Source organism: Camelina sativa, chromosome 2 (assembly GCF_030686135.1).
Source record: "Camelina sativa cultivar CO46 ecotype springtype chromosome 2, ASM3068613v1".
Taxonomy (NCBI): domain Eukaryota; kingdom Viridiplantae; phylum Streptophyta; class Magnoliopsida; order Brassicales; family Brassicaceae; genus Camelina; species Camelina sativa.
The window spans coordinates 2,029,841-2,051,040 of NC_141881.1; the positions used below are offsets into that span (position 1 = coordinate 2,029,841).

The 21,200-nt window shown below is 32.1% G+C and overlaps 3 protein-coding genes and 1 long non-coding RNA gene across 6 annotated transcripts; 3 read left to right on the forward strand and 1 right to left on the reverse strand.

The window, feature by feature from the left end:
• Positions 1 to 928: 928 nt before the first annotated feature.
• Positions 929 to 8,494, reverse strand: LOC104714573 (ent-copalyl diphosphate synthase, chloroplastic-like). Its single transcript, XM_010431989.2, has 15 exons — positions 7,776 to 8,494; positions 6,748 to 6,825; positions 6,568 to 6,647; positions 5,964 to 6,270; positions 5,487 to 5,670; positions 5,027 to 5,241; positions 4,774 to 4,894; positions 4,571 to 4,683; positions 4,247 to 4,473; positions 3,935 to 4,050; positions 3,480 to 3,578; positions 2,926 to 3,180; positions 2,044 to 2,182; positions 1,664 to 1,843; positions 929 to 1,336 (listed from the first exon to the last, which is right to left on the reverse strand). Exons 1-15 carry the CDS (start codon positions 7,879 to 7,881, stop codon positions 1,124 to 1,126), a joined length of 2,433 nt encoding a protein of 810 aa, XP_010430291.2. The 5' UTR covers positions 7,882 to 8,494; the 3' UTR covers positions 929 to 1,123.
• Positions 8,495 to 10,529: 2,035 nt separating this feature from the next.
• LOC104714631 (DAR GTPase 3, chloroplastic) lies at positions 10,530 to 12,960 on the forward strand. The gene is made up of 9 exons (XM_010432066.3): positions 10,530 to 10,760; positions 10,855 to 11,001; positions 11,108 to 11,224; positions 11,515 to 11,658; positions 11,758 to 11,844; positions 11,928 to 12,043; positions 12,151 to 12,332; positions 12,442 to 12,499; positions 12,603 to 12,960. Exons 1-9 carry the CDS (start codon positions 10,617 to 10,619, stop codon positions 12,724 to 12,726), a joined length of 1,119 nt encoding a protein of 372 aa, XP_010430368.1. The 5' UTR covers positions 10,530 to 10,616; the 3' UTR covers positions 12,727 to 12,960.
• Positions 12,961 to 13,316: 356 nt separating this feature from the next.
• Positions 13,317 to 15,125, forward strand: LOC104714643 (uncharacterized). The gene is made up of 5 exons (XM_010432076.3): positions 13,317 to 13,626; positions 13,725 to 14,009; positions 14,101 to 14,328; positions 14,409 to 14,573; positions 14,660 to 15,125. The coding sequence occupies exons 1-5, from the start codon at positions 13,582 to 13,584 to the stop codon at positions 14,957 to 14,959; spliced, it is 1,023 nt and encodes a 340-aa protein (XP_010430378.2). The 5' UTR covers positions 13,317 to 13,581; the 3' UTR covers positions 14,960 to 15,125.
• Positions 15,126 to 16,772: 1,647 nt separating this feature from the next.
• Positions 16,773 to 19,109, forward strand: LOC104714654 (uncharacterized). 3 transcript variants are annotated; one of them, XR_015575367.1, is made up of 6 exons: positions 16,836 to 17,256; positions 17,595 to 17,674; positions 17,760 to 17,801; positions 17,887 to 17,931; positions 18,370 to 18,506; positions 18,858 to 19,109. It is a non-coding gene; the product is annotated as an uncharacterized LOC104714654 (long non-coding RNA). The 3 variants fall into 3 exon arrangements; XR_015575369.1 differs by having other exon boundaries at positions 17,764 to 17,801; XR_755882.3 differs by lacking the exon at positions 17,760 to 17,801 and having other exon boundaries at positions 16,773 to 17,256.
• Positions 19,110 to 21,200: the final 2,091 nt, after the last annotated feature.

Sequence of the window (21,200 nt, forward strand, 5' to 3'; positions counted from 1 at the left end):
AAATTTTTTCTCCTGATTTTTATTTTATTTTGGTTTCAATGTTAAGTCAAACATTTTGTTTCTTTCTTACGCTAATACTGTTTATAAGCAGGCATAATGTTTTTTTTTTTTCATAGTTGTCTAAAGGCAAAATTACTTTAGTCCAACATCAAGACTCTCATTCGTTACTTTTAAGCTCAATATCCTTCCCACAAAATTAGTAGTCCCCTCCCCAAAGTGATTATATATTATTTCAGCCCAACGAGAGAATCTATCTACATAGATATCACAGTGTCTTAATAAGTTGAGTGTTTGATGTCCAAAGAAAAGAGAACAAAACCTAGTCATGATCAAGATCATGTGTTCTAAAGTGGAGCTTGTCTCTGCCACACTAAAATTCCTTTTCAAAGGCATGCAAGCCACGACAAACGAAAAAAAACACACACACACACAACCAAAAACAAAAGTAAATTAATTAATCTCTAGAAAAGTGAGAGGTCTTTTTGACATGACAAGTGCATGAGTCTTTGGCTCTTATTAACAAACCCCACTATAATCACTTCCTATGTTTCTTCAGCAAATTAAATCACATTAATTTAGATTATGGCCACTCATATATAACTATTTCTCTAGAGTTACAAAAAATTCCAATACTTTTATAACAAGAAATAAGATTACATATATACCACTACAAAGGAAATCATAACTTTTGAGCTCATATTCATAGGTCAAATTCTGGTGAATCTTTAATTTATAACTTTTTTTTACTATAAAAAAATATAGATGGTGCATTCTTTTCAATCTTGCCCAAGACTTATAAAACGTTGGACCACTCTAAACTAGTATTTAAACTATATATAAAAGTCTGAAACTGATCAAAGCAAAATGAAGAAGTCAGACTTTAGATCATACGTTGCATCTTAGAGTCTATATTAAGTAACACAATATATAAAAGAAGAGGTTGGGCTATTAATTCATATATGTATAAAAAAATGGAGCCGAATAGGTACTCCAAGGTTTCATTTGTACTGTACATATGATCTAATTTTTTCCTCCTTCTCTACATGAATATAACTCAGTTTTCATGCATCTATGAATACACTAATCCACTGATTAAATTAGTGAATAGATGATGATGATGATGTTACAAGACTTTTTGAAACAAGACTTTGGAGATGTGAGTTTGGAGATGATCGCCACAGGTAGCAGAGTAGTAAAATGCTTTTGCTACATCAAGAAACGTGATGCCGACGTCACGGAATGTGTCACTCTCCGACAATGCTAACTCAACCATTTGCTCCATCTCCTTCTCCATACTCTTTATTATTGTCTTCTCCTTCTCATCGTTTCCCCTTGACTGCATTAAGACAATTAATAATTGATTAGACTCTAACCGATAACATCGAATGGATCATCAATAATGAACCAGTAACATCGAGTAGACCAATCCTTCCAATTGATAATTTGTTGGTCCGGTCCACCGCACAAGGAAACAGAAAGTTGTGGATGTGTATTATTCTATTTAATTATTCGACCGAATTTTAGAAGAAAAAAAAAAACCGAAAGTAATCAATTAAAGGAATTAAAATATATAAAATGAGTAAACATTTTACTATCACAATTATTTCAAATAACTTATATGTTTGAAGTTTAAAGTTAAATTACTAACATAACCATTACTAACCTTAAAGTATTGGCGAGGAAGACAGATACGATTGATGATTTCCGCGAGACGAACGAAGTGAGGATGAGAGAAGAAGCTAGTTTGGTCATTGCTGTTCATTAGAATTACCATCTTCACCATGAGCTCTCCTACTTCTCCTTCATCTCCATTTATTTTCCATTTCTCCATCCACTCTCCCCACTATACATAGTAAGTTAACTGATAAATTAATCATACACTTAATATTTATAGATGCATAAATATCGAACATTTTTTTTTTGTCATAATGATATACCCTAGGCCCTAGATATACTCTTCTATTTGCTTAATTTTTTATATATTTTATTTTAAAAATACACTAACCTAAAATATGAGAGAAAAAAAAAGAGAGCGAGACGTACCGATTGATAAAGGAGATTGCTAGCGTCACGGCCATGAGACATGAAAAGATCAAAAGACATTTGATTCAAAGTTCCGATTAAGATTCCGACGACAAGTCGACTCGCATGAACCCTTCCTGGTCGGTCCAATCTCATGCTCCTGATTTTACATCCATTTATAATATAGACAAATTAGTCAATCAGCTGTTTCTACCAGAGCTTTCTTTCTTCTCTAAACTTCCCTTCAATTTTAATTTTTTTGAAAGATATCTATTTTTTTTTTGCTAAAAGGAAAATATTATATTCTACACACATAAATCTCAATTTTACTTTTTCGTTCGTGGTATTGGAACTTTCAAATCTTACAGTTTCGAGCCTTTCGGCCTCCAGATGTTTTTTGTTTTGTTGTTATACACGTCACCTATTTTGATCCTTATCGAATGAGAGAATTGATATCTTTAATCCTAACCAATAAAAAATAAATATATTCTAGTGAAGTTATATATCTATTTGGCAGAAAATGCCATATATACTGAAAAAAATTGTCTGCACATCACCAGTGCGATGAAACTGACAGTTTTATTTCTTCTAAATTAGGTTAAATGAACTTATCTTTTTTTTTTAAATAATAATTAACTGACGATTGTTTTTTTTTTGTTCCACAGCTTGGTTTTTTCTGCCGCAAAACAAACAGTAACCTAACGAATAGGGTTAAACGTAAAACCACTAGAGTTAAAAATTTGCAATAGCTGCTCAGTGGTTTTACGCTACTACAAATTTTTTTTATTCACATTGATATATATATATATATATATATATATATATATATGTGTGTGTGTGTGATCCTAGCTAAGCTATATTATTAAAAATAATTAAGTAAGAGAAAATATGTAATTTACGTACCTGTCATTGAAGTGATGATCACTTCGTCGAGCATTGGCAATATATTTATGAAACTGGTCGGAGAAGCTTCTTCTGGAGTCGGAGGATTTTCCAAAAGAAGAAGAAATGGCTTTAACCAATACACTTGACTTAGCCCAAATCATTCTCTCATGTGACCTTTCTGATTCAAAGATAGTTGCAGCCGCTAAGTAGTAACACTCGAGAAGCTCACTCCTGCTCACCCCACACTCATTTAACATATTATCTTCATACCACCTGCGTACAAATTTACACTATATTATATATATATATATATATATATGAAGATGAAAAATAATATAAATGTGTGTGGTTTCTATTGAAGATACGTTTACGTGTTTTCAGCCACTATTCAAATTGACATTTTATAAAAAAATATTGCAGTATCAGGCAAATCAGTGTGCATTGTTGTTCCAATTTATTAACGTAATACTTAGCAAAAAACAAAAAAAATTAACAAACTAATTAACAATATATCCAACAACCATTTAGAGCCATACTTATCAGAAAAAAATGAAGAGTGAAGATGGTATTACTTTTGGAATGTGTCCCATTCGAGCTGATGCAGAGCTTGGCAATTGTTGTAATCTTGTTTTGCTAATTCCAGATATTCATTATTGTTCACGTATGGCATCCTACATTGTCCACCATCGTTATTGATTAGATTAATGTATCTAGCTCATAGTTAAATAAGAAACAAAATAAAGATTACAACTACCGAATTTTTTTTGTTAAATACAGAAAAAACACACCAACATGTAAGTTAGATATTTGCAATTGATTTGCTTCATATCCAGATTAAACTCACCTAGGTCTTTTAAAAAAGCAGATGACCAGAATACCCTTATGTCCCAAAAATATACATGGTCAGCTCATGCATGCATTTTAACATTTAGTGCAACTGTGCAATGCATTTTGTTTTGGATTCATATGGTCCATATATGCAAAATTATTTAGTTTTTCCAAAATCTAAAAATAAGAAGTACTGTACCTATAGAGGGTCTTGCCAATCCAAACGTCGTTTTCTCCACCATATTGATCAATATAGAATCTCGTCTCTACTCGAGGCAAGCTTGCGTACCATGGAATCTCTAAGGCAAGCCCAATCTATCAGGCAAAAGAAAAAGAAAAAATATCAAGATAAGAAAACCAAATAAGCAAAAAAGGCCAAACACGCTTTGTCGTATTGCGTCTCCATCAGACGAACCCAAAACGGCATGCAGTGCGTATGTGTTAATATTAATGTTTTTTGGAATCATTAGTAATATAATGTGTGTTTTGGTCTTATATTACATGTACGTACCTCGCCTGGTAGGTCTTTCATTATAATCCACTTATCAAGCAACTCGTCTCTCTCTCGTTTATCTTGTAGATAATTATAAGAGAATTCTTTGGCGTTTTTCAATATCTCATCCCTTGGAAACGCCAATTGCGATGCCCGGTACAGATTGAACATACCGGTCACCGCTTGGTTTGATTGCCCCACAAAGCAGAAAAACTCTCCTTCTTTCTCGAAGTTCTTGAATACATCTAAAATTCAACTTTTGTCAGGAATTTCACATTATGAAATAACGTTAATTTGTCTTGGTTAAGAATAAATAACCAATTAAAAAATATGAGTTTTTACCTGCGGAAACTTGGTATCCATGAAGTCTTAAGAGCCTAAATGCCATGGCTGTATCGTCGATGTCTTGGACATGGGAACATCTAGCCCAACATATGCCTTCGTCTGTCCAATATCTGATATTTTAATAATCATCATCATTAGAGTTAAATAGTTTGGTATACAAATGAAGTTATATATATTTATACGAATAACGTTTTTAAAACCTGTGAACATAGTCAAGACACTCTTTAATCTCTTCTTCAAAGTATCTCGATATCCCTAACCGTTGTAGCCGATCCACTATCCATATGTGCTCGAAAAGATCCACGGGGAAGACATTGGGAACTGAACAAAATAAAAGAATAATTTAAATATAAGTAGTAATAAAAAAGTTTACATTATGCTGTACCATGCGCGCACGACATACTACTGTAAAGTAGATAACTTCATAGATAATAATAGGACTAGTTAACAAACCTCCTCCATTGAAACGTTTGACGGCATTTCGTAAATACCCGAGGCAGTTACTGTCTCGGGTCTGCATGAATGCGAAAGCCGTAGAAGAAGGAGAGAAGAGGAAAGACCCGTCTTGAGATTGAAGTTTTAAGAGCTTCTCCCAATCTAAGTCACACATACCCTCCAAACTATGCAACAATGTTGTTGGTATCTTGTGCATTATCTCTTTTGGTATCCTACAAAAAGATCTCACACGTATGTCCAAAATCAATTCATATCCATATATATATATATATATATATATATATATATATTACGTATACAAATATATTATCGTATAATTCCTTTTTGGCGTTGAGTGAAGTACATTGGACCCATATATAATATACTCTCAAATATATTCATAAAAAAATAGAATGTTCAATTCATATATATTTTTTTTGATAATAATTCATATATATTTTTGGGGTAACACACGAACCTTGTTAGCTTTAGCTCTTTCTTGGCGTATATATCTTTTAAGACGGGAGAATCGTACGGTACATCAATGTCTAATTCTCGAGCTATCTCAAGTAACGATGGGAATGCTACTTCGAATCCGATAGGCATATGCTCATCGTCTTCTTCTTCGAGCTTCCCGATATTATCCCGAAAAAACGTGATTCCTGAACTAGCCATTGATTATATATACATCAAAACCATGCATAGTTAATATAAAAAAAAATGTCAAATAAGTTGCAACCTAATATTTTTGAAAGTTTAAAGGAAAAAGAAAAAAAAACCTTTCAACAAAAGATTGATGTTATAACTCGACTTAACTTATAGCTATTTAAACAACAACGTATACTTTCTTTTTAGGCCACTACAAAAAAGTTTGATTTTTGCATAAAGTGAAGATTTTTTATCTTCTTTTTTTTTGTGTGTTTCTTGTATTTCGAAAAAAAAAAAAAAATTTAACCTTTGTGGCATTGACGAGGAAAGAGATTCCATGATCTTAGAGCAACGACGCATGCAAGTGTATTGATGAGACGATCATGATAAGAGAAGAGATAAGGATCACCCCAAGATCCATCAGAGAGTTGGTTACCGGCGATCCATTTCACGGCAGAGGGAAATGCCGGAGTTTTATCTCCGGCGTCTATTAATGCAACCCAAGCTGTATCATAAGCCGATATCGTAATTTCACCGTCATTTAAGTTTCTCAAAATAGATTTCACACTCTTCACTGTTTCTTCGATTGCATTATTCTTACTTCCAATAATAATCTACAATTTCAAATTCAAGAAAGAAAGAAAAAAGAAGTAATCAGCGCATACTATATATCATGACAGTCTTTGAATTCAAACCATAATATGAATAATTTCATGCGTGTATATATATATAGTTTGTCGGTGAAAACATAAGAACTATTTTTTGATGGAATATAAAGCCATAACTCGGGGTAAAATGTATAAATCAAGGTAAAAATGAATAGATAATTAAGAATTTAGCAAAATTCATTAATGTGGTTGTTTGTAATTATTAGTGACAAGAACACTATAGCAAAAGAAAAATGATATTACCTGAGGAGCATCTCCTTCTTGAATCTCTTGCCACTGTATTAGAGGTAGATCATGTTGAACCTCCTGATAATGAACGTATTCTAGACACACATACAAAAAAAAAAAAAAACATATAGTTTTAAGTTTCTTATATAAAAAGACTAGTATTAAAAAAAACTTGAGATTTTATAAAAAGTAGACCTTGAGTTCGAAGGTTTGAAGTTGAAGAATATATAGAACCGCTTCTGGTTTTGTTTCTAGCGACATTGAGAGGAGACCCTGTTCAAAGTCAGGAGGTCAGAAAGAAAAAAAAAAGTATTAATTAATAAAATAATTTGCTTACTACTACTATGTTAAAAAAAAAATATATATATATATATAACTAGTTTGGTCGTGAAAACATTAGTTTATTTAGGCTTCCAAAGGAGATCTTTGTGTGTATGTGTTGGCTATAATAATAAATAATAAGATACGAGGTCAATCCATTCGCTAATGAGTACTACTAGATTCTCTAAACGTACGTTCTTTATAGTATAATAGTAAATTAATTCATATTGAAAAGCTTCTTATATCATCATCATATAATATAAAACAGAGTAACACACATAAATAGGAAAATTGTACATTCTTTCGAAAAAACCAAAATGATATTGTTTTGTTTTTGTAAAAGATTTACTTATTTTTTGTAAAAACAGAGAAAAGGCCCCATTTTCGTATTTGAGTCAAAGAACCCCAAATTTCGAAGAAAAAAAACAAATCGAATTTTTGGGAAACAAAGAAAAAAAAAACAGAGAGAATTTTGGAGAGTAGTTAATGATTCTATAATGCTTTGGAGAAAGAGAAAAGAGAGAAGAGGAGAGTTCATTGATGATGATGATGATGATGATGATGAGACATACCTCACGCGTGTGTACTAAGACAGAACATAAAAACAGAGTCATCACTCTCTCTATATTTGTTTTGTTCTCTAGGGAAAACCAAAAAAAAAAGGCCCGAAATCAAAACTTTTTTTTTGTTTTATCGAAAACTCAGTCAAAGAACGGATCATGATTAAACCCACAAGTGAAAATTTTGATTACTAAACTCATCAGTAGATAACAAAAGTTTGAGACTTGGATGATAGATAACATATATAAAAACGAAAAAGAAAACTCTGTTTTTGTGCGTGTGTGATGATCGTACGTGACTACTACTGACAAGAGAGAGAGAGAGAGAGAGAGATGACTCACCTGAGATCTTAAGGAAACAAGAAGAGAGCGAAGACCAAGTAGAAGATATTGTTGTTGTGTTACTTGGAAGAGAGTTAAGAGCATGATACTGATGAAGAGACGACATACTCTTCCCTCTGTTTCTCTCAACAGACTTAGTGATGAAGAAGAAGAAGAAGAGAAAACTTAAGTGATATAGATGAAAAGAAGAAATTGAGATACTACTAGAGAGAAGAAAAAAAAAGATTATTGTAGTATATTGGTGAGAGAGAAGGAAGTCTTGATTGGGTTATATATATATAGGGACAGAACCGACTTCCCATCAGAGATTGTGTTTGATTTTTAAAGTCTTGAGAAAGAGAAGAGAGAGATTTTGTCCAAAAAAAGAGAAAAAAAAAAAAGAGAAGATAGAGTATTACCAAATATTAATTATAGTTTAGGACACATATTACAGTATTACCAATGAAAATGCTCTAATGCATGGAATGTGTTTTTGTGGGATAATCTTTCCATATCTATGGCCTTGAAGGGCAAACTTGGCTTTTTTCTTTTAGATCCCATTCTCTTGTATTGTATGTATATCAGTATATACTTTTTTTTTCTTCTTTTAAAATGGTATTATTATAGGTCGACATCTTCCAAAGTACACATACGAAGTGCTTGTCAATCATATCATATCACACAAATTATATTTTTTAAGTAACAATATAAGTTTCTATTTGCAAGAAAAAGCTGAGTATATTTTTCGTATGACAGATATAATGTTTTATAAATGGTAATTATCTTGATAATAACAAACAAAAAAAATGGTATTTGTCTCGGTGTCAAGGATAATAAAAAGAGAAGCTTTGGTACTTATCTCACTCGTGTCGAACGGTGTTAATCTTATTTGTAGTTTCCTATTTTTGTCAAGTTCAAGTTACCTACGTTTCAAGTACCCTTAATCTCACGATTTTTTTTTTTCCTTTTTTCACATCTTAAGATTCTATTTTCTCTCTACATTTTTTTCAAATATTCCTTACTTGTTTATCATTTATAGGATAAAAATGTTGATAAGAGCAACAATTTCCCTCTATTTGAATTTTGATCAACAATATTCAGATAGAATATTCTCGGTTACGTGACACGTAAGATTTACATTTGCTACATATGTTTAACTTTCATTACTTTCATCAAATTTTGAAAACAACAATAGATAACCAAGATAATAGTCATACTAATCATTAAACTATACTGATATACATAACTAAATTACTAATTTAATTTATCAGTCTTGGTTAGTAACCTAGAATATTCTTCATAACACTGATGAACATTTTAGAATATATACTTAGTGATAGATTCTATCACATTTTACTTAATATGTTTATATTCTTCTAGAATATAACTATATTTTTATCCATAAACAGTAGGGGGTGTTATATATTATCAAGATAAAATAGGTAGAAATAGATCATGTCTAATATGAACATAATTAACACGTATCTAAATTCTAACATCTTATAATTTGTTTTTGAGAAAACAACAACTTATATTAATATTTAAATGTAATTAAACTTATCACAAATTAATTTACTAATCTTGGTTAGTAACCTAGAATATTCTTTATAACACTGATGATGAACATTTTAGAATATACTTAGTGATAGATTCTATCACATTTTACTTAATATATTTAGAATATACTTAGTGATAGATTCTATCACATTTTACTTAATATATTTAGAATATACTTAGTGATAGATTCTATCACATTTTACTTAATATATTTAATTAATATTTTTCTACAATATAACTATATTTTTATCCATAAACAGTAGGGATATTATATATTATTAAGATAAAATAGGTAGAAATAGATCATGTCTAATATGAACATAATTAACACGTATCTAAATTCTAACATCTTATAATTTGTCTTTGAGAAAACAACAACTTATATTAATATTTAAATGTAATGAAACTTATTATTTTAGTTTGGTGCGTAACGAACATGTCTAATAATAATGAATAATAATTTAGTACCGTATGTTCATAAAATATAATACTACTGTATATGTATACTATCTTGCATAAGATTTTTGACATATAACTATATATAAGCATGGCAAATAGCAGTAAAAAACAGGTAAATATAACGTTTGTAAATGTTTCAACCTTTTCAAACACCATTTGCGAATTGATAAAGTATCATAAAAGTAACCATCTGATTCGGCTACACTTATTAACTTCATGCATTTACAGTTTAAAAATGAAAAAAATCGACAACTCTCTTTGTAAAATTGCGAAAACTTTTTAGCAGGGATTATTGGTTTGTGATTTTAATAGAATATTAAAAACTTCAAATGTTATGTAAAATCTGTTGTTATTAAATCAAAATTTTGTGTTATTAGTTTGTGATTTGTAAAAATTCATTTAAAATCTAAACAATTTTGGGTTATTGGATTCAGACTTTTATAAAGTCAATAAGAGTTTTGTGTTATTCAGTTAAAATAAAATAATCTAAGATTATTAATGAATTCAATTATTATATTATTAGTTCATGATTTTATATATTTTTTTCTACAAAATAAAGTCATAAAAAGTATTACAAAAATACAGAAATTATTTAAATTACTCAAACTATAAAATACTCTCTAGCCATCTTTAAAAATCTTTCGTTTATTTACTTCTGATAATTTTGTCGAAGTTTTTAAAATTCGGTCTAAGCCTTTTAGATTATTGGGCCCTAAGAGTCTATTAAAGCCCATGAGATGTCATCGTAATAGCTACAGATAGATATCTAAAAAGGGGATAAGGGGTTTTAGAATTTTTAATTTCGTAATTTAACTTTTTGTTTCTGTATCGGAGAGTTCATCAGTGATGTTTGCACAGTTAGCGCCATCGCCGTCTCCTTCTCCGGCGAACCTAAGCCACTTCGTTCAAGGTCGAAGCTTCCGGAAATGTACTTACGCCGTCTCCGCTTCTCTTCCCACTGCAAATTCTTCTCGTCCACCACCAATTCAGGCAAAAAAACATACTCCAATTCAATTGTACCTTCGTGCTCTCTTCTTCCTTATCTGAAATGAAATTGAGAAAATTTGGAAACTTTGGTTTACAGATTGTTGGAGGAAAAGATTCGAATTTGGATGTTACAAGAAAGGATGATTCATCTGGGTTCAAATTAGAAGCAAATGAGGATGAAATTGATTGGTTGAATCTAGAATCTGATATTCGTCTATGGACTAGAGCATTACGTCCTGTTCAGGTATTATTATTATATCGAAAAGTTTTGTTCTTTTTGGAAGTGTGAATTCGTTGGATTGTTGTTGTTTACTCTGTGTGTGTGTGTGTGTGGCTGTTGATTTTAACAGTGGTATCCAGGACACATAATGAAAACTGAAAAGGAACTTAGGGAACAGCTTAAGCTTATGGATGTTGTGATTGAAGTTCGAGATGCTAGGATTCCTTTATCTACCACTCATCCAAAGGTTAGTGTCTTCGATCCGGTTTTTACTTTTTAGAGTATGTTTGTTTTGCTAGTTATCTTGCTTCTTGTGGTGGGAAAGCTAGAACATGTACACTTATATTGGTTAAGCATTGTTTTCTTGAGTGTTTCAGTAGTGGAGAGAAGCGGATACTTGAGTGTTTTCTTAAGAGCGGAAGTAAAAGAATTTTGTGTCTCCCTACGAGAAGCTTTCATTGGAATAGTGTTTTATAGGAGCAAGTTAAGTCTGTGACTAAACATTTGTGTGCCTACTTTTGGGGTTATATTTTGTAGATGGATGCGTGGCTTGGGAATAGGAAGCGGATATTGGTATTAAATAGAGAAGATATGATATCGAACGATGATCGAAATGATTGGGCGAGATACTTTGCAAGGCAAGGAATAAAGGTCATTTTCACAAATGGCAAACTTGGGATGGTATGGTTTCTATAAGTTTAATCTTTGCTTTGGGATTGGGATTGATCATTTTTTTTTCTTGGCACTGTTGGTTACATAATCTCTGAGTGATGGTTACAGGGAGCTATGAAGCTAGGTCGGTTGGCAAAAAGTTTAGCAGGTGATGTAAATGGGAAACGTCGAGAAAAGGGACTTCTCCCTAGATCAGTGAGTAAAGTGTATCATGATCCGTTTTTCTCTGTTGCAACATTTATGATTTCAATTTAAAGTTTATATATCAAATGATGCAGGTTAGAGCTGGAATTATTGGATACCCTAATGTTGGAAAATCATCTTTGATTAATCGTCTATTGAAGCGCAAAATTTGCGCAGCAGCTCCTAGACCAGGTGTAACTAGAGAAATGAAGTAAGAATGTCTTTTAAAAAGCTTGTGAGACTCAGTTTTCCAGACACATTCAAGATCCTTATCCTAATCTCTGTCACTGGTCATTTTTCTTGTCTTACTGGAAACAGATGGGTCAAGCTTGGGAAAGATCTTGATCTTTTAGATTCACCTGGAATGCTTCCTATGCGTATCGATGATCAAGCAGCTGCTATAAAGCTTGCAATTTGTGATGACATTGGAGAGAAAGCTTATGACTTCACTGATGTTGCTGGAATCCTTGTGCAGATGTTAGCACGGATTCCAGAAGTAGGTCAGTTTCTGAATATTACCAGTTTTTTTCTATATACTTTTCTGTGCTTTTCTAGTCAAAGATGAAAAACTCAACATTCTCGTCTTTGCTTTTCGTCTTGAACAAATAGGCGCAAAGGCTCTTTACAACAGATACAAGATCCAGCTAGAAGGAAGCTGCGGTAAAAAGTAATGATTTTTATTTTGCAACCACTCATTTCTTTGGGCAAACACCACTGTTACTTCATGGATTGTTATTGAAATCTCTGGTCTCTCTCTATCCCTTTGGCAGATTTGTGAAGACGCTTGGGCTTAACTTGTTTGGTGGAGATAGTCATCAAGCTGCATTTAGAATACTGACGGATTTTCGCAAAGGTAAATTCGGGTATTACTCGTTGGAGAGACCTCCACTCTGATAAACTCAGTAAGAGACTACCATAAACATGTGTTAATTAATATGTATCATCATGTATGCATATTTGTGTATTTCGTTGGGTGCGTAGAGAGGACATGTTAAATCCTAGATATAGAGAAACCGGATTAAAATCCTACAACAACATCAGTGTCAGTCTCGAGCTCTCGCTAACCATTGTGCTCTTTGGCCCAAATGTATGAAATATATTCGTTTATGTAAAAATACGAGTTTAATTTTTTTGTCTGTATATTCAAAAAGCTTCTAATTATATTAAGATGTCAGCTTTGTTGTTGTTGCAAATCTTATAAAAGTAAAATGTATTGACATTCCACTCTTGTTAGAGAATCAACGGATAGTTTTGATTATCAGATTAGTGCATTAAACCACCTAAGAATGGATAGTGTTTTGATATCTCACGATTTGTTGAATCTTTTAAGTCACATTTTTTTTGACAATCCTTTTAAGTCACATTTGTTTCCATATGTTTACTAAAACTGGAGAGATTATTATAGTAAGAGTTTTTGAGAAACGACCGTTGGATAAGAGAAAGTGGGACCTAGTGATCCATCCATCCCTAGAAACTGTAGAGATACTTTTTGGGATGCAGTGAAGAAGTCGTCGGACCAAAGTCCCACTTCTAGATCTACACTTTTGTCTCTTTTTTAATTTGATCAAAAAAAAAAAATAGACAAGACGAGTTATAGAGAAATCAGAACGTTGGGCCAGAGAGTTTCACAATCCTATTTAAAAGTCTCCTTCTTTCCATAAATCTCTCATCTTTAATAAACTAGCCGTTACACATCTCTCTCTCTCTCTCTCCGTCTCTCTCTCTCTTTCTTTCTCTAAACCTTCATCAATGGCTGCTTCTGTTGAAACTCAATCACCTAATCATACTAACCAGGTAACTTCTTCTTCTTCTTCTATTCCGATTGGGTTCGGTTCGATTCAAAGTTGAAAATTTCGTTGAAACTGTTTTTTTTTTTCTTTTCTTTTAAATAGGAAGGAACAAGCTTGAACATGGTTTCTGCAACTTGTTTTGGTTCTTCTCCATCGATTGTTAGTCCATCTTCAGACAAGCGTTTATGGAGTAATCTTCGTAACAGGATAGATGTTCTTCTCGAAGAAAAGAGCAGAGATCACAAACCCATCGCCAATTCGATTACTACGGGAGAATCAGAGAGATCAAAGAGGTTTAAGAACGATTCGATGCTTCTGCTTAAAGGGTTTGATTCGGTTTCTCATACTCTTTCTCTGCTTTCTAGTAACCTCGACAATGCCCTTCAGGTAAACAAAAAAAATCTAAATTCTGATCTGAAAATTAGGTTTTGTCCATCCTTCATGGTTGATGATACAAAAGTGTTTATTGTAAAATCAGGGAGTAAGAGAATTAGCTAAACCACCTACGTTATCTGAGATACTCCACTCGAATCTTCAAGCTGATCAGATACAACGACAACAGAAAGAAGAAGAAGAAGAAGAAGAAGAAGAAGAGAGTAAAGGGACGAAGAGGAAACACGAATCTGACGTTGAAGAAAAAGATGATTCTTCGAATGAAGAAGAGAAGAGACCAAAAGATAGGAAAATCATGAAGAGGGCTAAGAACGTATGTGTCTTTAAAGTCTTTGTTTTTTTCTACTTTTATGTTTGAATCTGTCATAAAGTTTCAATCTTTATTTCTTGCAGATTGCGATATCCATGGCAGCGAAAGCGAATTCACTTGCAAGAGAGCTTAAATCCATAAAATCTGACCTGAGTTTTATCCAAGAACGTTGTGGTTTGCTTGAAGAAGAGAACAAGAGACTCAGAGATGGGTTTGTGAAAGGTGTTAGACCTGAAGAAGATGATTTGGTATGTTCAATACTCAAAAACTGTTCTGTTTCTGCTCTGTTATGCTCTGTTCTCTATCTTATGAATTTTGATTTTATGAGAAACAGGTGAGGCTACAATTGGAGGTGTTGCTTACGGAGAAAGCTAGACTAGCGAGTGAAAACGCGAATCTGGTTAGAGAAAATCAGTGTCTTAACCAGATGGTTGAGTACCATCAGATCACATCTCAAGATCTATCTCCTTCATATGAACAAGTCGTTCAAGGTTTATGCTTAGATTTCTCATCCCCTGTTCCTCAATTCGATGATGATGAAGAAGAAGAGGATGAATCAAGATCTCATCATGTCTCGAAAGCTCTCAACGAAAGCTTTGAGAAAACAGAAGAAGAAGAAGAAGAACAACATTGATCAAGACAAGTTTTTAGATTTTCTGTGTTTCGTTCTAAATTTTTCCATAATTGATGATTAGGTTTTGTGTGTTTCGTTTTGACTAGTCTCTTGGTCTCTAAGGCATAAAGTTGTAACACCCCACTGTTTGTTGTAATAATTTGGTCACATATTACGTTAGATAAAATCGCTAATGGTGGATAAAATCGCTAAAGGAACTTGACGATTCGCTTAAGGCTTAAGCTACCACCAGGCACCAGTTTCACGAATCTGAAAGACGAGGCCGCGGTTTGGAGCTTGAATACATGCAGTTTCATAGTCTTAAGTTAAATACATGCAGTTTCATAGTCTCTAAGATATAAAATTGTAAACATCCCACATTCCCCCACAGCTTGTTGTAACAATTTGGTCAGGTATGAAGTAAATCAAACAGGCTTAATATGCTTTTGATCCTCTTAGCTGGTTACTGAGACTAACTAGTACTGCTCCTAACAACTGCTTTGTGCTTGTTTTTGGACATTATACGTGAACAACTTATGTTTTTGTTACTAATCCGAGATGTCCCTTTACTCCCTTAATTTGACATTAAAGATATAATAGGTTTCTTTAATCTAAAGAAAAACCATATACGACTTTATTTCCTAAAAAGAATAGTTCTCTAATCCAGAATTTGCAGAATAAAGTCTTACTTAGTGCTTACCATTAGATTATCAATATAACGACCGTGATTAGTTTTTCTAATTGAATTCACAACTTTCAGCTAATTGACATGTCTCCTTGATGACCCAATCTTTAGTGTTGTTAAAACATACGGATGAGAGATAGTCAAAAGTTAGAGAAAAGAATATTCTCAGTTGACATGTTTGTGTAAACATGTTAGCGATTCCTCCTTACTTTGTTTGTACTAAAAGGTTATTAAAGCTGAATAAAGACTTAAGAAAATAACACAAAATTTTCTGAAGGATCTTAGCTTTTGATTTCTCCTTTGCATTATAATTTTTCAGGTCAGCAGTGGAATGTTGATGATGCAAAAGAATCCTCCTCTTCTTTTCTCTGATTGGGTTGGACAAATCTATAAAACACCAATAGAAACAAAAAGATTTAAAAGTAGAGATTGGCGAATGCGACATTCCAACGGTTTATGGCTCATTGGAGAGAGGAAGAGAATGGTATATATTCTTCTTAGCTTTTATTTTTATACTTACTTAGCATATCTATTAATCCATTTACTCAGCTTTTAAAACCATTAATATATACTAAAACCGCTGTTTGTGTAACACATAGTCTTTCAAAAGTTTTCTTCACTTAAATTAGAAACTTCTTTTGCCATAATATAGTTTCTTATTAAATCCAACTAGTTACGTCGACATGATCATTACTATAATATATACTTTCTCATAAATGCATTAAGTGTTTTAATAGGCGTTGGTTCAATATCTAATACTAGTGTACAATTTTATTTTTAATTGTTGTTACATATATAAGCCAGACTTTGCAGAATAAAGTCTTACTTAGTGCTTAACACTAGATTATCAATGTAACTTACGTTCTAATTGTTCTTAAAAAATAAAACATACTCCCTCCGTTCTAGTTTAACTGTCATTTAAGGTTTTTGCACACAAATTAAGAAAATTATTAAATTTTATGTTTTGCTCTTCATTAATATATTTTATAATTTTTTCATTGGTTGAAACTTTAAAACAGCAGGGATAACACTACAAAAAAAATGCTTATTAATAGCACATTAGGATAGCACTATTTTCGTAACTGCTATAAATGATAGATTTTTGATTTTGGTTAGTATTAATAGCACTAGGAAAAAGCTATGATAAAAATTCATTAAAATGTAAACCTAAAATCATTTATTTTGTCTATACTAAAAAGAAAAACTTCACTTGAGCCTTGTTCGTATCTAAAAGTTTTAATTACCCCTATATTCTTTTCCCTTCTCTATACGATGAACAAGAAAAAAAAATCCCCAAACTGAAATCTAGGTCTTCAGTCTTCTCGACTCCACCACAGACTCCACCGTGAAGCTCGTCGCCGGCCTCATTTCGCATCCATTATATCAACTCCGAGCCTAAGACTGAAGACGCCAATGGAGACAACACCAATTGGGACAAAGATCGAGACTGAGATTGAGATGGGGACCGAGTACGTGACCGCGACTGGGAGAATGATAGGGGTGAGATCGAGATTGCGATAGGAATAGAGACAGAGAGAGAGAGAGAGACCGTGAGCGTGAATGCGTAGGTTCGGATTTTGTGAAACAATCAAGAGTTTTATGTTCTTCTTATTCGTCCAAGTGCACCCGCCAGGTGTTTGCTTTTATTTCTTACTCACAATTTAAAATTTTAATTAATCGAGCTTAAAAATTTCTTAGCTTTGGATGTTTGTCTGAATTTAAGATTGTTTTGTTCTTTTGGTTATTAATCGAGCTTGGATGTTAGTCTAAATTGAAGGTTGGATGCTAGTTTGAAATGAAGGTTGTTCTGTTCTTCAATTCTTCTTTTCTATTTAGTTCTTTTGAAGAGGACTTTGAAACTTTGAAATTTGGTTTTCCTAATCCGTTCTCCTGTTACTGTGCTATGTTGGGGGTAACTATTAGATTGTGTATCCATAAAACCCTGAGGTATTTTTGATGAGTTGGTTGCAGATTGGTTCTACTACGATTGAAGTAAAGACAAAAGAGGGAGATGTTCTTGCAGTCATGAAGCGTAAGGAGATAATAAGAAGGTTTGAGAACTAAGTCTTTTTGTGAATTTTTTGTTTATCATTTTCATGTTTGGATGTTCTCTAAACATTTTGAATCTCATATAAGAAAGAAGAAGGCTGTTCACAAGACCATTACAACCAATGACAAGTTTTGTTGTCCCTTCTTTCGATCTCCCTTGCTCAAACTTTGTTTTCGTTGAGCTATTGTTTTTATTCTCATTTTTTTTGTATAGAAAGGAGATAAGAGAGCCAGTCAGCCAGAAATTCTAGGCCACAAGGTTAGATTTTTCGCTGTTATATTGTGTTACTGTTACTAAACAAGACCTTGACACTTTTGGTTACAGAGTCCACTTCCTACCAATTTGTATTGCTGCATTTGGTCTGACATTTACTTGAATGTGCAAGTTTCTAAAATACTTTCATGACTAGCAATTCATCTAGTGTCTTGTCTTTTTTCTGTCCATTACTAGTTTTCTCTGTGAGTCTTTCTCTCTTTGCCTCTATGATCTAGTTCTTAAACTATATGTTTTTTTTTCACTTCGTGTGATTCTTGTCTCTTGAAATCTGTTATAGTGTCTCATTCTCTTATTCATTTGTGTTTTGGTTATAGGCTGAAAAACAGATGATAAAGTTATATCCTTACTTTTAGACTTCAACTTATGTGCTTTGTGTGAGAGCTTGCTTATAAACACTTATAATCTTTCTTGTTTCTGTAGTGTGTGACTGTTTGGAGTTTCCAACATGAATAAAGAGTCTGGCGCCTGAGCAGAGGTAACATAAGAAATTATTTTCAGTAGAACCCTCCTGCAAAGATTGTGGAATAGCCTGAATCTGGTGAGAAGCCCATACAGAGGTAATTATATATATCTTATTACCTTTCCATTAGTGGATGTTGCATGTTTAGTTGGATGTTACCCCATCTATTATCATTCTTATTTGCACCATTGTATGGATAAGCTGTGATAGCTGTTTAAGAAGGGTGAATGCTTTGTTTTGATTATCAGAATGGTGAATGCTTTGTTTATCTGATTCTCTACTTGTTTTATAGAAAACCTTAATGTTGATTCTACTCATCCATAAGTCTCTCATATTTGAGTTTGAGCTAAAATGTCTTTATACTATCTGTCAATGTTTTGGATTCGTGAATATCTTTCTTTACTTTACCACAAAAGCACCTTAGTTTTGTGGATACACATGATTACAGGGAATATGGATGGGAATGCTAACCGGAACAGTTCTTCAGACATGTGTACTGCTTTTGATGGGAAGGCGAAATAGATAGAGGAGAAGAGACAGAAGATATCGCAAGTTTGTCTCAATCCTTATAAGTTTTAATGTTAGTTTTTTTGGATAAAACTTGGCAGCATAGTACAAGACTTGTATGATATGTAAGATTTGTTTAAATTAATGTTATGTATGTTGATGATATTTATGAAATAATTTTTTTTTATATCAATCCATTTAAATAAGTCTGCAAAACTGGGGTCAAATATATAAATTATAAAAATCAAATTAAAATTAAAATTTCTCCATATAGCAAAATAAAAATGCTATGACATAATATAAAATGGTACAAAATATGTGTTACGGAAAACTATATTATATCATTTGATTAGTGCTATAAAAGAATGACATATAATAGCACATGTCAAAAACGCTATAATAAAGGTGATACCTAAGATAGTTGCCGATAACATAGTATTTATGAAAACGCTATTAAACACATACGATAGCATTTATCATGTGCTATGAATATTGATTTTTCTTGTAGTGTAAGATTGAAATATTCATCAAACATCTGCATTGAAAATCTAAAACGACAACTAATATGAAACAAAAATTAAATCCTAGAACGACAACTAAATTAGAACGGAGGGAGTATATATAATCATTAAAAAAAAATCAAAAAGGAAAAAAAAACGTTCTGCCCCAGCTTTTTTGTTTTCGTGTTTGAAATTATTGATTAACTAATTGTAGTCTTCATCTCACAAATTTGATGTACTTACAAAACCCAAAAAAAACATATCGAAGTTTTAAATTGTTTGGACTCGTCGTTGTTCAAAGTCTTTCTTCGATGTATAGAGGTTTGTTTAATTCTTGTATGACTCAACTCTCACGAAACAAATTAAAGGCTGTAAAAATTCTCATGTATATCCAATAAAGAATAATATATACGCGATCTTTTATGCTCACAATTCTTGTCCTTGATCGAATATGAGACTTGAAAGTATCGATCTGATCATTCCATGAAATTTGTGGACTTTGAACTCTTGTGGTATCTTGACTTGATCAATTATAAGATAAATATTTACTAATTTACGTATTACCAGAACATTTTTTTGGAGTCCAGCTATGTTATGGGGTCAAAATAAAAATAAAAAAAAATAATTACAGGCGTCAATTTTTTTATCAGGCAGCGGTCAATTTTTTATATATATAAAAGTTTAACTAATTTTGAAAATGTGATCAGGGTCAATTGTGTGGTTGTTCATTTCATTTCTCCCTGACTCCAGCTAGCTAGCTAGATACAACATCTTCTTTCTTAATGTACTCAAAGAAATTAGATAGATATTGTATTTGAATCTATACAACCAAATAAACTTGTAAATATATTCTTTAATAACTTAATAAACCATTATTTGTAATTGTGACTTGTGAGTAAGGATCTCTTGAAAAACATTTTTTTCATCTTATATACAGCATACTCAAAAATTATTTGTAACTTTTTAAAAAGAATAAAGGGACAATTTCTTCTATATATGGTTTAAATAGAACCAAAATCCAATCTACGTCCGGCGAGTGTTAAACTTCAAAGACGTCGATGCATGAACTACTTTTTTTTTAGTCTGGCATCTACCAAGAACATTATTGGCTGGTTCTTGTTTATTTTCCTTATATAGAAAGTTATTCTAATTATAGACAATGAGAAAGTGCTTTCTTTTTATATTTTATTCATGTGAGCCACTACAATACTAGTTAACATTTTTTTTCTTGTGTTTTTCTTATAATAGCATATTCTATTATTCAACTATTTATTTAACATATCGTTGACTACCACTTTTAATTAATTCATTTATTTATTTATTTTGATATATATATATATATATATATATATTTGATTTGTATGTTAATTAAGAATGAATAAGAGGGTAGTTCTTCACATTCATCTTTCCAAAAATTGGATATATATATATATATATGCGTAATATATAAAATATGTGGTTAGGACTTATGAGAATGATCATGAGAGAAAGACAAATTAACAAAAGAAGAATCCTTTTGATCAATTGATCTATAGCAAAATAAGTTAGATTGTGGTTCAAAGTTTATGTTTTATTTGGTGTGGAGCTTTTGATTGGACCAAAAAAAAGTAAAGGATAATTTGGAAAACAGAGTATTATTAGTCCACGGTGCTATATTGCTAATTAGACGAATATTCGTCCCTACCTTTACTTTTTGTTCTAATTAACCAATATTAAATATTAATAATTCGTTGACATAACAAGTTCTTTTTCTTAAATTTTTTTTTTTTGAACCAACGGATCAA

Excerpts from the sequence above, each read along its gene's own strand:
- LOC104714573 (XM_010431989.2), bottom strand. The coding sequence starts at position 7,881 with ATGTCGTCTCTTCATCAGTATCATGCTCTTAACTCTCTTCCAAGTAAC. Across the intron at positions 4,684-4,773 it reads TGTCTTGACTATGTTCACAG|ATATTGGACAGACGAAGGCA; the intron begins GTTTTAAAAACG and ends TTAAAATATCAG. Across the intron at positions 1,337-1,663 it reads TTCCTCGCCAATACTTTAAG|TCAAGGGGAAACGATGAGAA; the intron begins GTTAGTAATGGT and ends GTCTTAATGCAG.
- LOC104714643 (XM_010432076.3), top strand. The coding sequence starts at position 13,582 with ATGGCTGCTTCTGTTGAAACTCAATCACCTAATCATACTAACCAG. Across the intron at positions 13,627-13,724 it reads CACCTAATCATACTAACCAG|GAAGGAACAAGCTTGAACAT; the intron begins GTAACTTCTTCT and ends TCTTTTAAATAG. Across the intron at positions 14,329-14,408 it reads TCATGAAGAGGGCTAAGAAC|ATTGCGATATCCATGGCAGC; the intron begins GTATGTGTCTTT and ends TATTTCTTGCAG.
- LOC104714631 (XM_010432066.3), top strand. The coding sequence starts at position 10,617 with ATGTTTGCACAGTTAGCGCCATCGCCGTCTCCTTCTCCGGCGAACCTA. Across the intron at positions 11,002-11,107 it reads GAGCATTACGTCCTGTTCAG|TGGTATCCAGGACACATAAT; the intron begins GTATTATTATTA and ends TGATTTTAACAG. Across the intron at positions 11,225-11,514 it reads TATCTACCACTCATCCAAAG|ATGGATGCGTGGCTTGGGAA; the intron begins GTTAGTGTCTTC and ends TATATTTTGTAG.